Raw genomic sequence first — 21,082 nt, forward strand, 5'->3', positions numbered from 1 at the left:
GTAAAATAAATAAGGAATGTTGGTTAATTATAATTTTGATATTAAAAATGCAAATATACATGTGATATAAATTATTTTATTATTAAATAAATATGCTATCCAAGAATTATTATTAAGTAGTGTTTTACTAAAAAGTTAATGCATTTAATTTATTCTTTTAATGCGGATATCGTCAATTAATAATCAAGTAATAGTAGTAATAATAATCATAATAATAATAATAATAATAATAGTAATAATAATAATAATAATAATAATAATAATAATAAACTTCTTAAAAGTAATCTCAAATAAATGAGGGTGTATATTGCGTGTAACATAATCTATGGTACCTTGAAGCTACAGCTTCTATAAATTCTGCATACAAATCTACCATCTAATTCTAGGAAAATTTTTGGAATTCCTACTTCATTTTATTTTCTGTTTCAGATGAGGTAGATCTGAACTTGATTAAGGGCTTTAAAAGAATGTTATAACATATACACAAAACATGCAATGAAAAAAGAATTTATTATTCGCATTGCATTTTTATAGTAAACCTACTTCGATACTTATAGGTTTCGCTATGCACCATCGAGCATCAATATAGATTCTTTAGAACGCCTGTAATTTTTGTATGATATGGAGCTTAATTAAATAAGCACACGTATGGAACATATAATAATTTCTTGAATAAAGCATAGTGTAGCAAAGCACGTGATACAACTACATAAGTTTGTCGCACTTTTTCTGTACATTTTTCGGTTTCTAAAACAATGAAACGAATATCTACATCTGTCAACTTATTTATTTCCTTCACATTCGCATACTTCGTACAGTTTACAAAAAAACGGCAGCAGTTATAGATCAACCTCCTCATTAATAATAATCCTTGTTTTCCTGTGTGTATATACCATTATAAGTTAACTACTTTTTCTTTATTATAATTTTTAACACGTTTGAGGTATTATGAAAATAATAATAACTCTGATTTGCTTTTTGTTTTTTCTATGCATATATCGGAGGTTTCCGAATAGAAAGATTTTTATGACAAGCGTCTGATTTTCGAGGAGTTTTTTATACAATAAAATTCATCAAATCGTTTATCAAGCTCCATTGCCTGTTTCAATTATACAAATGATTCATACGTAATTCATTGTATAAAAGAAAAAAAATATCAATTAAGAAAAAATACAAATAATTTAAATTATGCTAATGTATAACAGGCTGATTCATGTACTCGATGAGCTATCATCGTTTTTAATTATTTTTTAATTATAACAAAAATTTGTTTAATAAGTACCTTACAATTTCTTTCTCCATGTTGAAAAATCAATAATGCCTTTATAATACTCTATAAAAATAAATGTTATTTAGGAAGGAAAAATGGTCGATGCCCAAAACTCACAATTAAAGAGTTGGCTAAGCTGACATTTTATTTCATGATTCAGTAGCTTAAGAAAAGAATAGAATCATGATTCAAAATTCAGCTGATACATTAATATCTTAGTTGAACAGTAGAATGAAAAATACATTATTGTATGACAATATTTTGACAATTGTTAAGGCTTTGAAACAGTAATATTAAGTGTATTTTGCAATAAATACATATACTTGTAGCCTTTAATGAGTAGAGCAATTTGTAAAGATCATTTTGTTAATTTGCCAAATAAATGTAATGGAGTATGATTATATTTACATACATTGGACAAGAATATTTCAATAATAATTGCACTCATTATGCACCACGCACTTGTCTTTGCATGTTAGCAAACACAATTTCACCCTCAATATCACAAAAGTTAAAAAACGGAAGATGACAAAAATGATCTCACATGGAAACATGATTTCTTTCACTGTTGTCTACAACAATGAAAGACAATGATTCATAAAGAAAATGTTAACCTTTCTTGCCTACATACCATAAAGAATCTGCACATAACAAGATTCCAGCATATCACAAACAGATATTTTGTTGCGCACAATTTACAGAAACCTATCTTAAATTAATATTGTTTAGAATTCTCCTGCTCTGGGCAATACATCAAGTACGTGTGGCTCGTACATTTTTAAGGGAATCATAAATAAAAAAATTACAACAAAGTACATAAAAAGTACACATTGAAAAGCATTAATTACTGACAAATATGATTAAAGAATAGAGTTTTCTAAAAAAGAAAATGCACGTGTGTAACGTTCATTCGGCGATTACACTGAAAAAGAAAAACACATGTGTGAGCGAATTTTCGGCGGCCTGCAACAGGTTTTAGGAACTTAAGCAGACCTGTGCAATAGCTCACAATTAGACGTACGGTATACATCTAGGTAACATCCGAGCATAAGCTCAACATGAAGAAACGTAAATTAACACGTTTATCTAAGACAAAAGACTTCCCTATAGACCAAATTTCGTTGGTCTACAAAACTTTAAATGTAGTATAAAAGCCTCTGATATAAACAAGAATAAGCGATAATAAATTAATTTAAATTAGATGATTATATAAAGATTGATGTAATGAAAACTGTACTATAATTAATAAAATAAACGTGAACGAAGAAAATTCTTCTGTTGAAAACGTTTATAAAGCCATTGGTTCTTGGACCTCAATAATATTTAGAGTAACCAACAAACTTAACTACCAGTTAAGTGGGCTCTCTTGGGAGGTCCGAAAAAATCTGTTGTCACGAATGTGTTAATAGCAATGGAGAGAATTCTTACAATTATAAATATTTATAAGCCACGATCATTCCTACAATTTTTTCAAAGCCGCATGTCCAATCGCATTTCATGTCAGCGATACCTACCAAATCTTAAATAGTACTGCCTCGTTTGTTCGGAAACTTTAATGTTAATAGCAGATTAGATAAAACTACTGTAGATAAGTCAATCAAATTATATTAGAGTCACTTTCAGAAATTTATTTTCTATTCTATGATAGTAGAATTCATTTATCTTTTTAAAAATATAGGGCTTAGTATATAAAATTTTGATAGAAATAAATATTAAAACATTGTTCATGAGAGGCCTTTGCATGATTATTTGATAGACATTCACCTTTATTTATCGTGCATGATATTAAGTTAAATAATTTATAAAAATTAACTATTTACAAATCGATAGGACATGCAGCACTAATTTTATAACTTAATGCACTTATTTGAATATACCTAAGCACATGCTTGTTTCGAGACAAATAAAAAGAACTGGCGGTGCTCCTTGCGGATATATTACGTCTATTACCCTTACTATATAGTTGTAACATTTATGGGTATCCACTACAAATTAGAGTCTCTGGAACTCTATTGTTTTCATTCATGAAAGCGTTCTTGCATTCGTTTTCTGTAAAAGTGAAGGGTTTGGCATTATGCTCACGATCACTGTACGCTGTTACCCATATCTGAATAAAAACATGAAAAAAATAAATATAAAAACTAGATTAACAAAAACATTAACTAAAAATTAATTTTTTAATTAAGTCACCCAAACCCATTTATTAGGAAAAAATATTGAAAAATAAATTTAAAATTTTCACAAGGTTTGTTCACTTTATAAATAATTTTTCACTTTTAGATATTTTTATATAAAATTATATAATTTTCATAATAATTACCACCACATATTTCAAATCAACATCTAGTTGAAATACATTTGTACAAAGTCGAACAAACCAACAATTTTATAGTATAAATATAAATACATATGTACATAAAAAGAATATATATAAAGAAATATATATTCAAATTATTACTTACCACGATTTCCTGCTCTAATAGCATTAACATTTATATGATGTTGACCAGCTCTAATTGGTTTAGCAATTTGCGCACTGGGTCCACGACGGGCTAAATTCTTCTGTCTAACAGCTTCTTTGATTCTATCTACTTCATACTGATAACGTTTACGATCTCGCATTGCACCTTCTTTGGCATCTCGCAATGCTGTTTCCAGAGCTTTTACACGATCCATTGTAGCTCGTAATCTCTTTTCAACTTTGGGCAATTCACATCGAAGATCAGCGTTATCTCTCACAAGTTGCTTATGTACCTATAGAAATATATACGTAAATAAAATTTATACTATAAATTTAACAAAATAAAATTATATAATGTTAAGTTGTAAATACGTACCTTCGTAAGCTGATCTAGGTTATTCTCAAGGAAGGAAATTTTTTGTTTTTGTGTAAGCGATCCGCCACCATCTTCATTATTTTCTACAATCATTGTTTTCTTTATTCTAGCCTGGAGATCTTGGACAAATAATTTACGTAAGTTGTGCAATGTTTGAAGTTCTTTGGCTACTGTTTCCTCAAGACCTTTAAGATCTTTTCGAGCCTACAAAAAGAAGTAGATTAGTAATCATAACATGTTTTTGTATTATTTCATATATTTTGTAAAAATGTTGTGCATACTTGTTCACGACGTTCATTAAATAAGATCAATTCTTGCAATTTAACAGATTTGTTTGCTTCTTCCTGTTTAAGTCGTTCATAATCAGTTTGCATTTGTTGATGAGCTAATGTGAATTTCTGATTCAAATCTTTAAGTTCACTAATCAATTCTTGCTTCTCAGACAATTCATCTCTGAGTGCTGCAACCTATCATAATATTCAATTAATAATGATAATAACAATAATATATCATACTAATATAAAATATATTTATCACGTATTACTTGTTTCTGATGAGCATCGCGTAGTTGATCCATTTGTTCTTCTAAGGCTACTTTCATCTTTGTTGCTGCTTCTGTCTCTTCTGCTTTTTCTTTATTTGTGACTGCCTGTACCTGTTCTGCAGCCTTTAACTTGGCACATTCCTCGCGTAAAGCATCAACATCTTCTTCTAAAGTACGTTTACGTGCTTCTGCCACTTTCATTGATTCTGTTAATGTTTGCATACGAGCTTCATGTTGAGAAATTAATAAACGACATTCAGCCAAATCCTTTTCATATTCAGCAACCTAAAATAAATTTTATGAATGAGTATCAAAATGTAAAAATCAAATATAATGAATTCAAAGAGTACGAAATCGAATGCTTACTTTCTTGTTACAGTCTACTTGGAAACTTTCTAATCCTTGGCATCGTTGTACTAAATTCTTCACCTCTGATTTCATTTTGCTAATGAACAGCCTTGCCACTGTAAATTCTTCTTCAAGTTTACCATTGCTTTCCGTAGATGCAACCTATAATATACGAAATTTTTAATATTTTATATAATTACATTGTAAAACATTTTTTATGTAATTTAATAAGTCAGATTTTACTTTTAGATTTTCATCACCACCAATCGCTACTCCAATTTCGCCCAAATCATTTAAGAAATTGGCTAACATTTCCGCAATACGCTTTCTCTGATGAGCTGACATATCTCGCAATTGTTGTAATTCTGAAGCAGTACTATTCAATGTAGTTTGTTTCGTTAAAAGTTCTTCTGTCAAAGTTTCTGTTTCTTTCTTCTTAATATCACACTGCAAAAGTAAAATGTCAAAATATTGAAATTAATAAAATTAAAAGTTGACGAAATACAAAATGTTATTATAATTTTTAATACAAATGAAATAAGAAATTAATTATTAATAAAAAATAATACCTCTTGACACTTTTGATCATAGTTAACTGCCAATTCTTCCAATGCTTGTAAAACTTCTTTAACTTCTTCCTTAGCCCGTTCATGTTCTTGCTGTGTTCGGTTTACTTCCTGTTGAAGTTTTTCGTACTCACGTCTCGCGGTGGCAATTAATTCCGTCTGTTCGAGAATTTGTTCTTTCAGGTTTTCAACATATTGCGATTGTTGATTAATTTCTTCATCCTTATCATCCAACTGTTGATAAAGCCTTTCACGTTCCTCTTCCAATTTTTGTCTTTCTTCATTAGATAAGGATCCAGCCATCAAATTGCCACCAGGGGTAGCCGGCATTGGACCATCATCGAGTTTACCTAAATAAATATTGTAACTTGTATAATATATGTCACAATATATCTTTACTTTCATAAGATAAGTTATATAGTACCTTCAATGGATATATTAATCAATGCTGTAACATCTGGTGCCTCGACTAAGTTAACTTGTTCTTCGGGTTTAACCGTTTCACCTTGTCGCCAACGCGATAATTCGGCCTCTAGTTTCTCAACTTTTCCTTTCAATCTAGCTGCCTTTTCTTTCTCCCTCTCATAGCGTCGTTTCCATTCTTCAGCCGTCAATTCCTCATTAACGCATATAACATTCTTAATAGTTTTAGCACGTTTACCTGAATAAATAGATAAAATAACAATCGAAAAATTTCATACATTTTATCAAAAAGAAATTAAGAACTTTTTTATTACCAAAATCTAAAGTCGATTTTGTTTCTGATTCATTGAAACTAGCTGGTGAACAACAAATAATAATTGTAGTTCTAGCATTACCACCAAGAGATTCTTGTAAAATTCTAGTTAACTTTGAATCACGATAAGGAATGTGTGTTTTATTTCCATCAGCTAAAGCTGAGATTACATTGCCAAGTGCTGATAATGATTTATTAATATTTTTTGCTTCATCTAACACAGTACCTTCTGCCCCAGTTTTGGAAACCTGAAATGTAATGCAATCACAAAACCAATATACTATTAGAAAGAAAAAATATTGCAAAAATTTAATAAAATAAATGTACCCCACCTTTTCTGAACCAGCCAAATCAACAAGATATAATTTCCCAGAAAGTTTCTTTTGGTTTTCTAAATTTTCCTGTTTTACGTTTATTAAGAATACAGAATGAGAACGTGAACTGTGCTCATTCATATTAGTCACAGCAATGTGCCTATTTGATTTTCCTTCTTCTATTACTTCAAACACTTCTTCGGGACTAGATACAAAGCGCTCTGTTGCACCTTTCACAAATGGAACTCGATTTTTATCTTCATGTACACTTAAATTCACCTTGGACACTGAAAATAAATCAAATTAAATTATAAGTATTAATTTTAAGATATATAAATGTGCAAGTAAATTTTTTAAATGCATAAGTAAAATTAATAATAAAGAAGTATTTACTATCAAGAAGATCTCTGATTTTATCCATGTAGATTTCAAAATATGATACTTTGATGTGAAATTCCAAATTTTCTTCCATACCATAAATATGATTGAAAATATCATTAACAATTCTGGGAATGATACCCTGATTATTGGGATCTCCAATAACACCTTCCATAGTATGTGTTTTACCTAATTTATGTAAAATATTTTATTATACAATGTTATATCAAATACATTTCAAACAAGATAATTTGATATAATTTTTAATTAAGATTTCATTTTTATATTGATAATTAATACGATATTAACATGTTTTACTTAATAAAATGATGATTTACCTGAAGATGTTTGACCATATGCAAAAATAGTGCCATTGTACCCTGCCAACACATCTGTGACAATTGATCTAGCTGCTTCATTGTACACTTTGTCTTGAGTGGCATTTGGTTTAAATACTTTGTCAAAAAGATATACTTTTCCCTAAAATAATATCGAAATATTAAATTAAAGGATATATAGTGCTATATAAAAATCTTAAAATATTCGCCTATTTTAACAAAATTCAAATATATAATATAAATTATTTAAATTTTATTGCTTTATCTCTATACTAGTTACATCAATAATATATTTCATCTTAACTAGGTACACGAAAATAAAATGTTTAATTGCTGAAGCTTTTTATAGAATGAAAAATATACTTGAAATGATGGAAATACATTTCGTTAGGGTAGCCGTAGGCAACATTTTTTTCGTCATTCTTTCCATCCGACAATAACTTTATATATGTCTTATCGGTATATATAAAAATTTTAAAATATAATACAATATTGCAGACGCTTAAATTAAAGCCTGGAATCGGTTCAAAGTTTGAGTAGAGGTCATCGATTCGAATAATTTTGTTCATAAAGGTGGTTACGAAGAAAAAAGACCTATATGCGGCAAAGTACTCCGAAATAAGTCACTTTATCAAGAGAAGGGTACTCTACAAGAGAAATTTCGAAGAAAGTGAGACTGAGTTTCGTGGATTCGAAAAAAAAGTGTTGCAGATGTAGATAGCTTTAAATTAAAAAACGACCAAGAAAATCAATATAAAAGAAAATAAGAAAAAAATAGGAGAAAAATAAATGATAAAACAAAGGATTGATATTTCCTACTATTAAACAAACATAATAGAATAGAAACTGCTTTAGAAATAACAGCAGAAATTACTATACGACGGAATGAACCAATTTCGATGGCGACGGATAAAATTCAACTCGTGGAAAGTGGATTTCAAAGATGAATAATTGTGAATAGACTTTAGCTCGAAGCACAAAATATAGCAAAAAGATTTCAGCGTATTAGAAACCATCAATATTGATCGCTAAAAGACAATTGGATACCAAAAAGAATATTGTAGGTAAATAAAATCAAATTTGAAATTTTTTTATCTAAATAGTGAATTTTCGTAAAGAAAATAAAACGCTAAATAATTGCCTACAAAATCTATTCAGAAACAATATAAACTACGATGGAAATGAGAGTAATAGAATAGCTACCCCAATTGCATGATGTTAACCCTATTGAAAAATTATATAGCGAATTAAACCGAAAAGTACAAAAAATATTAAACAAATTCATAAACGGAATTATGAAATACTAAATAAGAATAAAAAAATATTAATGGCGAAATAAAATGATATTATAATGGAAAAATAAGAAAAAAGATTAATTATTAGTACGTCAACATTAGTGGTAGTATTTATGACACGCGGAAGATACGTAGACCAAAAAAAGTTCGAATTATTATTGATTTTGGCAAGGCTTTAACAAACTAACACACATGTTTGTTATTATATATGAAGCAAATTATCTGAAGTATTATAAAGGAGTGCATTTCTTTTACCATTATTTTATCAAATCCAATCATTTTTTTAATTCTTTATACAGTGTTTTAAATATTTTAAAATTTTTGGTTGAGGATGTACTTGAGGAATATAATATAATATTATTTCATGATTTCAAAAACTGATGATACAAGGCAAACACTTGTGAATTTTAAATAAGTAAGAACAAACTTAATTGTAATAGAATTTTACTTTTATAGTATATATTCCATGTATTAGCATAAAACACAATAGAAATCATGTACAAGAAGATACATATTTCATATATATTTCTAAATCCCTTTGAAGGCTAGAAGAATATAGGAAAAAGGGAGACAATTGCACTCAATAAAGCTTTGTTTCATGAATCTCTTGAAACAATAGCGATATCTTTACTAAGTACCAAGCTCAAAAGGTTTTCATAATGGAATGGTACATTCATGAACATAGTATCTATTTGAAAGTATATATATTTCAAATTATTTCAAATCATAACATGTTGAAGGATAATAAAAATAGTATACAGAATAACTTTAGTTTCTATACACATATAATACATTTAATGAATATTATGAACAATAGACAAGCAATATTTAATATAATTAAAATATAAATTACAAATTATTATACAAATACAGTTTTATCTTGCAAAAATACTGTATTTATATAAAAATAATAAGATTAGAATGTAGGATTAATAAATAGGATTAAAAAATATTAATTAGAAAAATTCGAATGGTTGAAATGATTTGATAATCTTATCTACATCTTATAAATTGCGAAATAATTTACTTGTTAGTAGAATTAATAAAATCGTCGTATATAAAATAACATTAGATACATATATTATATATTTTTATAAAGATACAGTAAAAATCAAAGTAGTGTAAATATTTTGCAAAACTTTAACAAATGTGGAAAACATAGAATCATTTATTACATTGAACGTTAGCAAATGCGAACTCAAAGATTTCGCAAAACTGAACTTGCACTTGTCCGATTGACAACGATAATTTTCTAATAGAGAGAATAAATAATGTTAATAAAACAATGGACTATCGTTACAAATTAGAAAGACGTTCGATCGTCAATAATTTAGAACTGTATATATTTCGAAATTAAGCTTTAATCGACCGCTTAAATAGATGCGTCAAGCGAAGAAATCGTTCAGCGAAACGAACACTGATGGAGGCGGAATGAAATCCATTTCGCCGAAAATAACAAAAGTGAATCATCGAGCATCGTTTGAAAAATTCTGTAATCGATGTTAAATGTACAGTATGCGGTTTGCAGATAGGATATTCGGCAGGGAGAAGGACTAAGAGCAGCTCTCAGCTGTGCACGATGACATCACACATAAGCTGGACACGATTAACGAACGTGATAACTAAAAAAATACAATGACGTGTATAAAATACATACCCCGATAGAGATGCAATTTTCCTCGCCACCAGAAGGAAATTTCACAATAAATTTAGAGCCAGCTTTTTCCTCGGAGTCGTTCAAAGGTCGAAATCTACAGACTACCTTAATACTATCCTCCGCGGCAATCTCACGCTCCCTTGGCGTCTCCATTGCCATATTTTGGTAGCTTGAATTCGTGACACGAGTTCCTTAGTTCTTCTAATTAGCCACAATTAAAAATGATTTCCAATCTCTTGTAGGGTGCATAGGCGACGAGATGGTCGCGCGAACCGCATGAAGAACCACTACCGTCTCTCTGTCACAAACCACAGCCCGTTTCGGAGCCAGTAAAGATGGCTGCCGTTGTTCGATGATTTTGCGGGTGGGTTGATTTGCGTGTGCAAAGGTAAGAATCAACGAATGTACTTATATTAGACTGAAGAAGGAACATGGACAATAGGTGACACACAGTAATCTTGTTTTCTAATACATTACTACTCTATACTAAGTTGGAAAGTGATTTTTTGATTATACTTGGTTCTCTAAAAAGCAATCGATGAGAAGTCAAAACAAAGTTTAACGCAAACGCATCGAACTAAACGTGCGCGCGCGCTGTACGACTTGCCTGTTTGCGCACACGAAACAGCATTGTCGGCGGATATCATACGTTGTCAGGGCTGTAACCTGCGTGGGTGTCGCTTCTTTTCCCACTTTCTTTCAAATTACTTTTTTAGTAAATACGTGGGACAACAAAGTCCTTTCTTTAGAAAATGAATCATAATTTATGAATGACATTTTTAAATTATTCAGTACATTTCAAAGTTAACCTTAATATCTGACATTATCTTATGTTATACATATATTTTAGATCAAAAATTTGTATTTTAATTTAGCTTATAAAAATTTTCTCTCGTTAACTAACATTTTTAATTCGTTATTTGAATCTAAGTTTTTATCTAGTTTCTCCTAAATAGTAATCAAATTTTGTATAGCAGATTTTTTATTTCATGCAATTAACAAGAACAACTGTTACACGAACAGTTTAACGTATTGCAATTTTCACAAATTATTTTTAATGAAACAATGAAATAACACTTGGGTTTAATATTTTAATTTTAATATTGTTAAAAAGTTAATTTCCAATTTCTCTACTAGATGGCCATTCATACTTGAGATAGATATATTCTCGATTAATATGAATTTCATTTAAATGTATTTGTAAGTCTACGACATGTACTCAAACTTTGCTATTATTAATATTTATGAATGTAATTTAAATTTGTTACCTTTAATATCATAGTTCATAAACACAATTTACCAAAAAATAAACAAATATTTTGCTAATAACATTACAATATTTATGTATCAGTGTTCATTAAAACGTCCGCAATAATATTTTTATAATATTAGAATATTGTATCAAAAGGATATATTCAATAAACATTTTCTGTACAGAAAGATGTTTATTATTGATCAGCATTTAATGCATTGATCTACATGTAGGCTAAAATCACATTTTGTGTATCTGTGTCTTCATATGATTATTTACAATTTTGTTGTAATAAAAAATATAACAAAATATATAAAATTATAGAAAACAATTATTAATGTTTTATTAAGGTATCATCACAAAATTTTAAACATTTCTTATTTTTTAAAACGGAAATAAGATATATATCGTATAGTATTATTTCTATTTGATATATGAATTTGTAATTTAAAACGAGATTTCATGTCTCTTAAATGAACTAAAAATACAATTTAAGAATTTGATACTAATTTCACATTTTTTTATATTGAAATACGGTACTGCCTTTCTTTACCCTCATTATTTTTGTTCTTACATCCTTTCGTGACCTTCATAACCTGACGTTTATTGATTTAAAGAGATTTTGCACTATGCGTATACATAGATTGCAACATTGGTCATTTGTCGTAAAATTTTTTGATGCAAGTGTCTACTAAATACTTTATGATTTCATAAAATAATAAAACATTACATTTCATAAAATGGAACATCAAACTGATTACAAATTGACCATAAAAATTTTGTAGGCATACTATGTAAAATTTTGTTCGTATTGTACTTATTACGTAATAATGAGTAACATACATGTGAAACTATTAAAAACTTTATCGATCAACTTTCTTTTTCAGAACAGTATGAATCATCAACTCGATTTCGTGTTGTTTAGATAATAAAGTTATGAAACATTTGAATTTTTTTTTTTTATTAAAATACGATTAAAAACATTAAAGATATAATTGTATAAATTGTCGGCATATATTTTTAGAAAATTGTATAATATACCATAACTAAATTATATTTTCCGGAGATATCGATTATTAAGTTTTAAATTTCATTAAATATTTTAGTTTTCATAAAATTATAATTGCTTTATTAATTAAGAAATATAGTTATCGTAATTTTCTTTTTGCATAAGGAAAGACTGGAAACTATAAAGGAAGAAAGAACAATATTTAATGTAACATAACAAAAGAGGCACATTTTATTTCCTTTAACAATAAAGTAAAGAATGCTCTCACACAGTCATGGTTCATTGTAAATGTTGTGTGTTATCTAAGATTACAATGCCTGTAACTTGTACAGTACATACTAAATAGTTTATAATTTGCCATGCTATGACTAGTTTACAGATAATATAAAGTGCAACTTATTTTCAACAATCACATAATATTAGTATTTCCATTTAATAAATATCATTTCTATTATTACTACATTAATGTTATTTATTGTTATTTACCGACTTCGTTACTACTATCATCACACAAAATCAAACAATTATTTAAAAGAAATTTTTAAGGTAGATAACATATGGAGATGGTTTCATATTTTATATCTAATACTCATTATTTATCTTACCAGTATTTATATTTAATACTCCATTTCGAATTTTACTAAATAACAAATAAATTCATTAAATTACACTTTTAATGTAATTTAGTATCAGAAAAGATATAAATAAAGTTATGTTGCTATTTCTCACTTGTTACAGGAACCCGTATATGTTTTATATTTTATACATGCTCTCTCTTTTTAAGGACGAGGAACGACTGAACGATTAAAAGATGAAATTTTTTATGCTAAAGCCATAAAAGCGAAATTAAAATTTAGGAGGTAGAGTAAATCTTGAAGCATGGGAGTATTTATGTGACCACTTCTTCAAGTAATATTATAATGTTTCTTTAGCATAGTTCTAAAATTAGATTTAAAGAATAAAATAAACAAAAATACAAAAAACGTTGTACATGTTAAATACAATTGTGTAAAGTGTCTGTATTAATACTAAATGTGAAATTAAAAATTAAACCACAATTTATTATTATTACTTTCATTGACTTTGTATTTTTTATATATTATTCATATTTTCATTGTCTATTTATTAACTTGTTTTTTGGACATTTTACAAATACTTGATTAAATTTTTACTTGGCCTGAAGATAAATTATATAAAATACATTAGAAGAATGTTTATAAAACATCATATCTTGTGTGAAGATATTTTTAAATATGCAATAAAAACTTTTTGTGTTATAAACATTCTTCTTGTATAACATCGTAAATTAATTACGACAATATTAAATAAATTGACATGGAATGTCTGAAAATATTAGAAAAATAGCTGCAAAATTTAATATTTAAAAATATAGACTAGAAATCAGTATCATACCTATAAACTAAGTAGACCACAGAATAAATTAGTAATATAGTTAAATTACATATGTTTGTGAAATGCGACATTAGTTTCCGAATTTTTGTAAAAAATTTGTAAGAGTATTTTCATAAAATATAAGGAAAAGAAGCTTTCATAGAAATTACTTTAAATATGTCATCTATTTTTATATCAATTTCAAACTCAATTTTTTTTTTATAATCTATACTATAATGTTCTTTTAACAATTTCTTTAATCATTGAAATTCGAATAAAAGTTTTAATTACATATATTCATATCTAAGTATTTTTTTCATAATGTATTAAATTTCTAATTTTTATACAAGAAATGTACTGCGTGAATTATTATTTAATTTCAATATAAATAGATTACAGCAACATGTATACAATATTTAAAATTTTCAAAATAGGCGCAACTGTTTCTCTTAGATATTTACATTTTGATACAGTTTTGATTCCAGTGATCTTAAAAATCCAATCACGAATTTCTGGATAATAGAATACATTACCAATATATACCTTTAAATCCGCAATGACGCTTCATTGTATGAAACTTAATATTTTCCTTATATGTTATGCATTTGCTGTAATCATAGCAAATTTACTTTACTCTATTCCAAAAGTATTTGTTTCTTCTACAGCCAATAAAAGCTTTTCATATAAAATTTCAGGTGTAGGATATGGTGGAAGATCCAAGCGATTGAAACACGTATGTGCCCTAAAAAGATATTAAGTTTGAAGAAGAGCATTATTAGATAAACAAAACAGTATAACTAACAAATTTAAAAAATATTCACAGCATAAATATTATAAAAACTATAGTTTTATCGTTTATTACATTATTTTTTAAACAAAAATTTGTATACCTGGGTAAACTATTTGGTCTTCCCCATTTTTCAATGCAAAACTTCCGTGGTCCTGTAGACCCACGTAGGGCTGCAAATCCTTCATATGGAATGCTTGATGTGCCAGTAACAAACTGTAGTAACCTCAATCGTTGTTCGTTAGTAAATCGGCTTATACTACTCCAAAACCATTCTACTACTGGATGAGCATCGTGATAACCACTTCTATATTCTGTATGTGTTCTCCAATCGTTAAGATCAATTTCTGCTGCCCCAGCTATTACTAATTCCAACTCTCGTGCATCAAAGACTGATACTAATCGTGGATCTACAACCTCATAAAATCCACGAACTAAAGATTCTGTTTGTTCGGCAATACCACGTTCAAGTCTCCAACGTACAACTCTTTCCAGATATTCTTTCTTATTTTTTTCAGTAACAGCAATATTTCTACCTCCTGGTTTTAATTCACGTTCAGCTACTCGACCCAAAAGTTCTTCCGTGACTGAAAAAGTTAGTTCCAGTGGTTCGATACTTATATCTCTCTCTTTGATCCACATTAAACTCTGATGAAATTCTTGATCTAAACTCTCTAAATCACTTAGACTTGCTGGTATTCTCAAAAGAGCCTTATAAAATGGTCTCGTAAAGAAGGCATCAAGCAGATATTGGTGAACTAATGCTAAACCCAAGACTCTGCCCGAAAATCTGAACCAATCATGATAATTATCTACGAAAGCTGACATTGGCGACACTTGCACAGTGTAAGTATCATTTGCAGAATATTCGAATAATCCATAATAAGGATTGAAAAGTTCGCGTGATAGATGAAAGAAAAATTCACGAGATGGACCACCATAATCTACACCTTCTTCCTCGTCAAACATAATTACTAATTTGCTTTTCTGTAAATCTTTCTTTGAAGCAGCCATAATGCGAGTAAAAGCATCTTCCAAAAAATGTTCTCTCCTAATATGTAATCTATAATAATAAAGAAAAAAAGAACGTAAAATTTAAATAAATATAATTTTACATTTTTTATATTAGAATAAACTTACTTTAATTTTCCTGGACCTTGCCCATATCCTTTACTTTCTAGCTTCCTATAAAATGTCCTAAGTTTAGCTTCAAAATCTCTTCTGTATGGAGCTGGAGCTCTAGCAGATGCTCTTGTTAAGCCAGGTGAAGCATGCGGACTACCTAGTGGAGATCTACCCACGTTACCAGGTACATATGACATAATTTCTTGTTCAAATAAGCTATAATAATAAATTCAATATTTTAATATTTTTTCATCCTTTATTACATTTAGAGATAAGAATATTTTGTACCTTAATAATAGCGCTAGAGGTACATCATGTCCCAGTCGTTGCAAAGCAGACGTGCCCTCAATTCGTATCGTATTTACCTTCTCTCGAAGCGCAATATTTTGTCCTAATGCAGAATGTCTTTCTTTTAAGATATCCATTATATTTGGTTGACGCAAGAAAGCAACAACTTTATCATTATAAGCTACAGGTATGTCAGGTGTAGTTGTAATAGCTGACTGTTGTGGTCTGGGTGGTGGTACAGGTGCCTCATCCAATAATGTTCGTGTGTGAGCTGGTTCAGTAGGTAATCTTGGGTCAATAAAAGAAGTTGCTTTTCTAGCATGACAAATAAAAAATCTCTGGAAACATTGATATATTTAAATAATGTTTTTGTTTCAAAAAGAATATTCCCCATAATATAAGCAATAATTAAAATCTGAAAATATTTACTTTGCCCGATCTATCAAGTTTTGATTCATAGCCTCTTGGAAGTTCTTTAGTTGGATCAGCAAAAAAATTGATTAATGCAACCAAATCTCTGTTATGTTCATATCTAGGAAAAACTGCTGTATCTCTTCTGACTTTGCTAATCATGTGCTTTAAACTGGAATTACGATTATACAATTCTACTGCTTCCGCATGACTATGTAATACTGTAAAAAGATCGGGTCTTGTTAAAAATAATACTGGAGGACTCGTACTAATGTCAAATGGTTCAGTTTCATTTCTTTCGCTTCGTTCATTCGGTCGTTCAGCATTTTCGATTTGCATATTTCCATTTGCATGTTGTGAACTAGACGGCTCGCGATCGATATTGTCGGGTCGAGAAATAGTTCGACGAACACTTTGATAACGTCTATCTAATTGCTGCCTTCGAAGATCACAGCCAGTGTTCCGTGTTGTTAAATTGGGCCTCTGCCAAGTTGTTGTTCGATTAATATGATCTATATAGAACACCCGACCATGACTGTCGATTCTTGCTTCCCATGCTGCAATATAATACATAATAAATTTCTCTACTTTAATACATTACAATAGATTACTAATATATTTATCTTACATGGTGGTAAAGGTTCTTCAGAAGGTATGAGAACATTAGATGTTTGGTACATTGGTAGTGGACGCAATGGTTTTGGTCGATGTGTGGGGGTTGGTGGACACTCTAATTGATTTGTTATATTGGACACTGGTCTTTCCAATGGTCTAGGTGGTCTTGGTGAACTTAATAGAGCTATACTTTTTGTAACAGCTCTCCGTGGCTAAAATATTAAATTAAATTCTTAGACAAACAATAATTTAATATAATGTAGAAAGAATGATCATAATAATGTAAATAAGAAAAATTACATAGATATAAAAGGTTGTAAACATAATAGTAGGTTATAATACAATAATAGGTTGTATGGAACATCAAAAAATACTAGATATAAATTTTGAAATTATATGATATTAATAGGAGTTTAATAGTTTAATATAACGTAAAAGGATTAATCATAATAATGTAATGGAAGAAAATTCCACATATATAAAAGGTTGTAAACATAATAGTAGGTTATAATATAATAGTAGGTTATATAGAACATCAAAAAATACTAGATATAAATTTTGAAATTATGTTATGTGCTTACCAATTGATTGCAGTGCATATATTTCATTAAATTACCTTTGAATTAGAAGCTTCATCAACATCTACAATTTCAAATCCAAAACAATCTTCAGGGTTCAAGGGTGCAGAATATTTTTGAGGATGTCTTTTAGGTAATTCTGGTGGACCAGTTGGTAAAGCATTACTTCTATGTAAAAGTTTATGCGTTACCCGTGGTGGTAGTGGTGGAGGATTTGGATACAATGTATCATATAAACCTTCAGGAAATAAAAAACCTCCTGTACTTCGCCACAATTGATAATATTCCACACCTTCTTTTGTTACAATACCATTTGTATCACATGGCCTCTGAAGTAAAATATATTTTATAAATTGTAGTTTCAAAACAACTATAATTCAAACATATCTGATGCCAAAATTTAATCTCAAAATTTGAAGGAGTGTAATATTAATCTGTTAAAAATTTGGCATAAAATTATCAAACGATTACGACTTTATCGATTTTCATAGTCTTAAAATATATTATTAAAGAGCGTTATAACGAAAAACTTTTTCCTTTAAAAAAAATTAGTAATCGAACCTAGTTTCCAAAATATTAGCAAAAAAAGATTGCTACTAAATACTGAATGTTCCCCATACGTGGGTATCCATAAGGCAAAACAGACTGCCTGCATGCTTACTACGTAGTGGATCAAATAACACAAACCATTGATATTTATCTATCAACAGATTATTTATTCCATCCATTCCTCGAAATAATGACGTAAAACCTACTAATAGCCGAAAAATTTGAAAAGATAGTCAATTAGATTAAGGTTGAGCTATTTCTTCCATCATCACTAAACGGAGGGCTGCAAGCGGCTCCGACTCGATGACGACAGAAAACATATCTTAACCCTATTATAATTAATTATTTCTTCAAATTTGTTAGCAGCTAAGTTTCTGGGCTATTGCTTTAAAGAATAGCTGGTATAAATAATCTGTCAATAAGCAAATATCACTAATTCGTGTAATTTGATCCACCAAGCATGCACGCTGTTTGTAGTCATTTCACGGATTCACACATATGGGCAAAATTCAGTACTAGTAGCAATCTTTTTTTTTGTTAATATTTCGGAAATTAGGGCCGATCATTTTTTTTTTTTACGTGAAAAAGTTTGTAATAACGCTTTTTACAACATATTTCAAAATCACAAAAATCGGTAAAGTAATAGCATTTCAATAAGTTTATCAAATTTTGAAATGAAAATTACATTACACATGCACATATAAAAGTGCAAAGGAAACATACATATTTGCATTTCTTAAATATTTAAACTCACTTGAGTCAATAAAAAAAATAAAACATTACATATATAAATAACATTAAACATTGAAAATATCAATGAAATGTTGGTTATTACGTAAAGATAAATATTTAAGAGAAAAATAATAAATTTATATCAAATTTTAACACAGTTAAAGCAACTGTGTTACCTTTTTGGTCCCATTATGACCTAGAACTGCTTGTTGTGATTCTGTATCCGAATTACTTGCATCACTACTGTTTGAAGAACGGGGTTCTATTTCAATGCCTTGGGCTTCTTCTAAATGATCCTTCTTAGTCGATGATGGTTCTAATAGTGCTACAGCATTTTCTTCCAGCTCAGTTTGATGAGCACCGGCAGTTTCAGATAAATTTTCTAAAATTGGCAGTTTAAATGGTTTCTTTGTTATATCATTACAATGTACTAAATCTGTCAAAGTGTTTTGTGATTTTGGCCCACTTTTAGACATGTGTGAACTACCAGCCTCATTTAATCTGCTATTTTCACTTGTATTCTTATTATTGTTTTCTGCTGAATTTAATAATTTATGGGCATTAGCAATATCATTGCTATGTGTTTCAGTTATTGAAGTGGTTAAAAACTGTGACTGTTCATCAGAACTGCATGAAGCTATGCCCTGTAAAGGTAAGCTACAAGCATCTTTCATAGAATCTTTATTATAAGTAGTAAGTACATTATCATCATTATTGTTGTGTCTGTCTCCTGTATTTTGTTCATATTGTGATTCTGTACTATTAGACTGTAAATCTTTGCTAAAAAATTGTTTCTTTCTAATCATGTTTCTGGAAGATAATGGTAGCTGTTCTAAAAAACTGGTTGCCTTGCCAGGATTGCTATCTACACTTGCTAGAAAACACTTTTTCCTTGTTAAGTTTTTATGAGACAGTGATATATGTTTTTGACTTGAGTTTTGTGTGATTTCATCATTCAATGTACTTGAAACAGCAGTATTATCAATTTCACAATTTGATGCTAATGCTGTTGCACCAGCATTCTTGGAAACTACATTCTCTTTATTACATCTTGATTCAGAACATACATTTGGTTCTTCAAAGGAATTTACAACTTGATTGTTACTTGTTTTATTAATTACTTCTTCATAAGAAGATGATTTCTGTTGCTGTAAACCATTTTCATTTGTTGCAGAATTTACATTTGATGGTAAAGAAGCATTCTCTTGTTCTATAAAATCATTTTTAACACCAGACATAAATACTATTTTATTATTACTGCTTATGGTATTGGTTTCCACATGATTTACCGTAGTTGAAGGTCCTTCATTTGTCGTGCCAACTGTTAATAATGTAACAGATTGTTCTTCAGGCTCATTTTCACTATTATCTTTCTCAGAAGTTATATTTTTAACATTAATCTCAGATGGCATTTTTTAAAACATAGTACCAATCAATTATATTTCTTTATATAGCTGTAAATGAGAATAAAATCAAAATGTAAATAGAATAAATAACAATAAAAGTTTAAGTAATTTTATTATATAATAAAGCTATTGCTGCAATAGTGAAAAAAATATGTCGATTGGAATTGAGACTATACTTAATACAATTTTTTGTAAAATATATTTTAGGTTTTATCGTCGTTTTTAAATACTTATATCATGATTTCACATACTAATATATGGCAATAAAGAAAAAATTTTGAGTTTAAAGTGTACATAATAAATATTCGAATGTATATTAATATATAGTACAACTGCAAAGCAATGTGTGCTATGTTTCCTTATGTAGAATTAATATCATTTAAAATCATGATGCAAAATGAATTAAATGATTTGTCATAATTTTCGTTAATCGCTCACAACAGAACAATAAACAAGTTACAATTGATTCTTATGATACGGTAGGTTTAAAAGAGATAATTGATAATACCTTAATTTTTATACGCACAAAATGTAAATATCTTAAATGAAAAACTCCGGTGAAGACATTTTACGTCACATTTACATATTCATTTACGCTTCTTGCTCATTACATGGATTCATCGAAGAACGCGTTACTTTGACAGAAAGATATAGC

At 28.9% G+C, this 21,082-nt stretch overlaps 2 protein-coding genes across 3 annotated transcripts; both read right to left on the reverse strand.

The window, feature by feature from the left end:
* Positions 1-2,571: 2,571 nt before the first annotated feature.
* Positions 2,572-10,871, reverse strand: Khc (kinesin heavy chain). The gene is made up of 14 exons (XM_017903501.1): positions 10,284-10,871; positions 7,332-7,473; positions 7,009-7,182; positions 6,634-6,902; positions 6,303-6,549; positions 5,990-6,226; positions 5,569-5,915; positions 5,243-5,446; positions 5,018-5,161; positions 4,652-4,936; positions 4,389-4,574; positions 4,108-4,311; positions 3,733-4,024; positions 2,572-3,319 (listed from the first exon to the last, which is right to left on the reverse strand). Exons 1-14 carry the CDS (start codon positions 10,440-10,442, stop codon positions 3,243-3,245), a joined length of 2,967 nt encoding a protein of 988 aa, XP_017758990.1. The 5' UTR covers positions 10,443-10,871; the 3' UTR covers positions 2,572-3,242.
* Positions 10,872-14,566: 3,695 nt separating this feature from the next.
* On the reverse strand, positions 14,567-20,990 carry Hecw (Hecw ubiquitin protein ligase). Of its 2 annotated transcripts, XM_017903265.1 has the most exons (9): positions 20,936-20,990; positions 19,198-20,475; positions 17,779-18,069; positions 17,176-17,374; positions 16,566-17,104; positions 16,137-16,474; positions 15,864-16,064; positions 14,827-15,786; positions 14,567-14,678 (listed from the first exon to the last, which is right to left on the reverse strand). In XM_017903265.1, exons 2-9 carry the CDS (start codon positions 20,431-20,433, stop codon positions 14,567-14,569), a joined length of 3,876 nt encoding a protein of 1,291 aa, XP_017758754.1. In that variant the 5' UTR covers positions 20,434-20,475; positions 20,936-20,990. The 2 variants fall into 2 exon arrangements, with proteins under 2 accessions (XP_017758754.1, XP_017758763.1); XM_017903274.1 differs by lacking the exons at positions 17,779-18,069; positions 20,936-20,990 and having other exon boundaries at positions 19,198-19,917.
* Between the last annotated feature and the right edge of the window lie 92 nt (positions 20,991-21,082).

The sequence above is a fragment of the Eufriesea mexicana genome, unplaced genomic scaffold (assembly GCF_001483705.2).
Source record: "Eufriesea mexicana isolate 0111107269 unplaced genomic scaffold, ASM148370v2 scaffold4744748180, whole genome shotgun sequence".
Taxonomy (NCBI): Eukaryota; Metazoa; Arthropoda; class Insecta; order Hymenoptera; family Apidae; genus Eufriesea; species Eufriesea mexicana.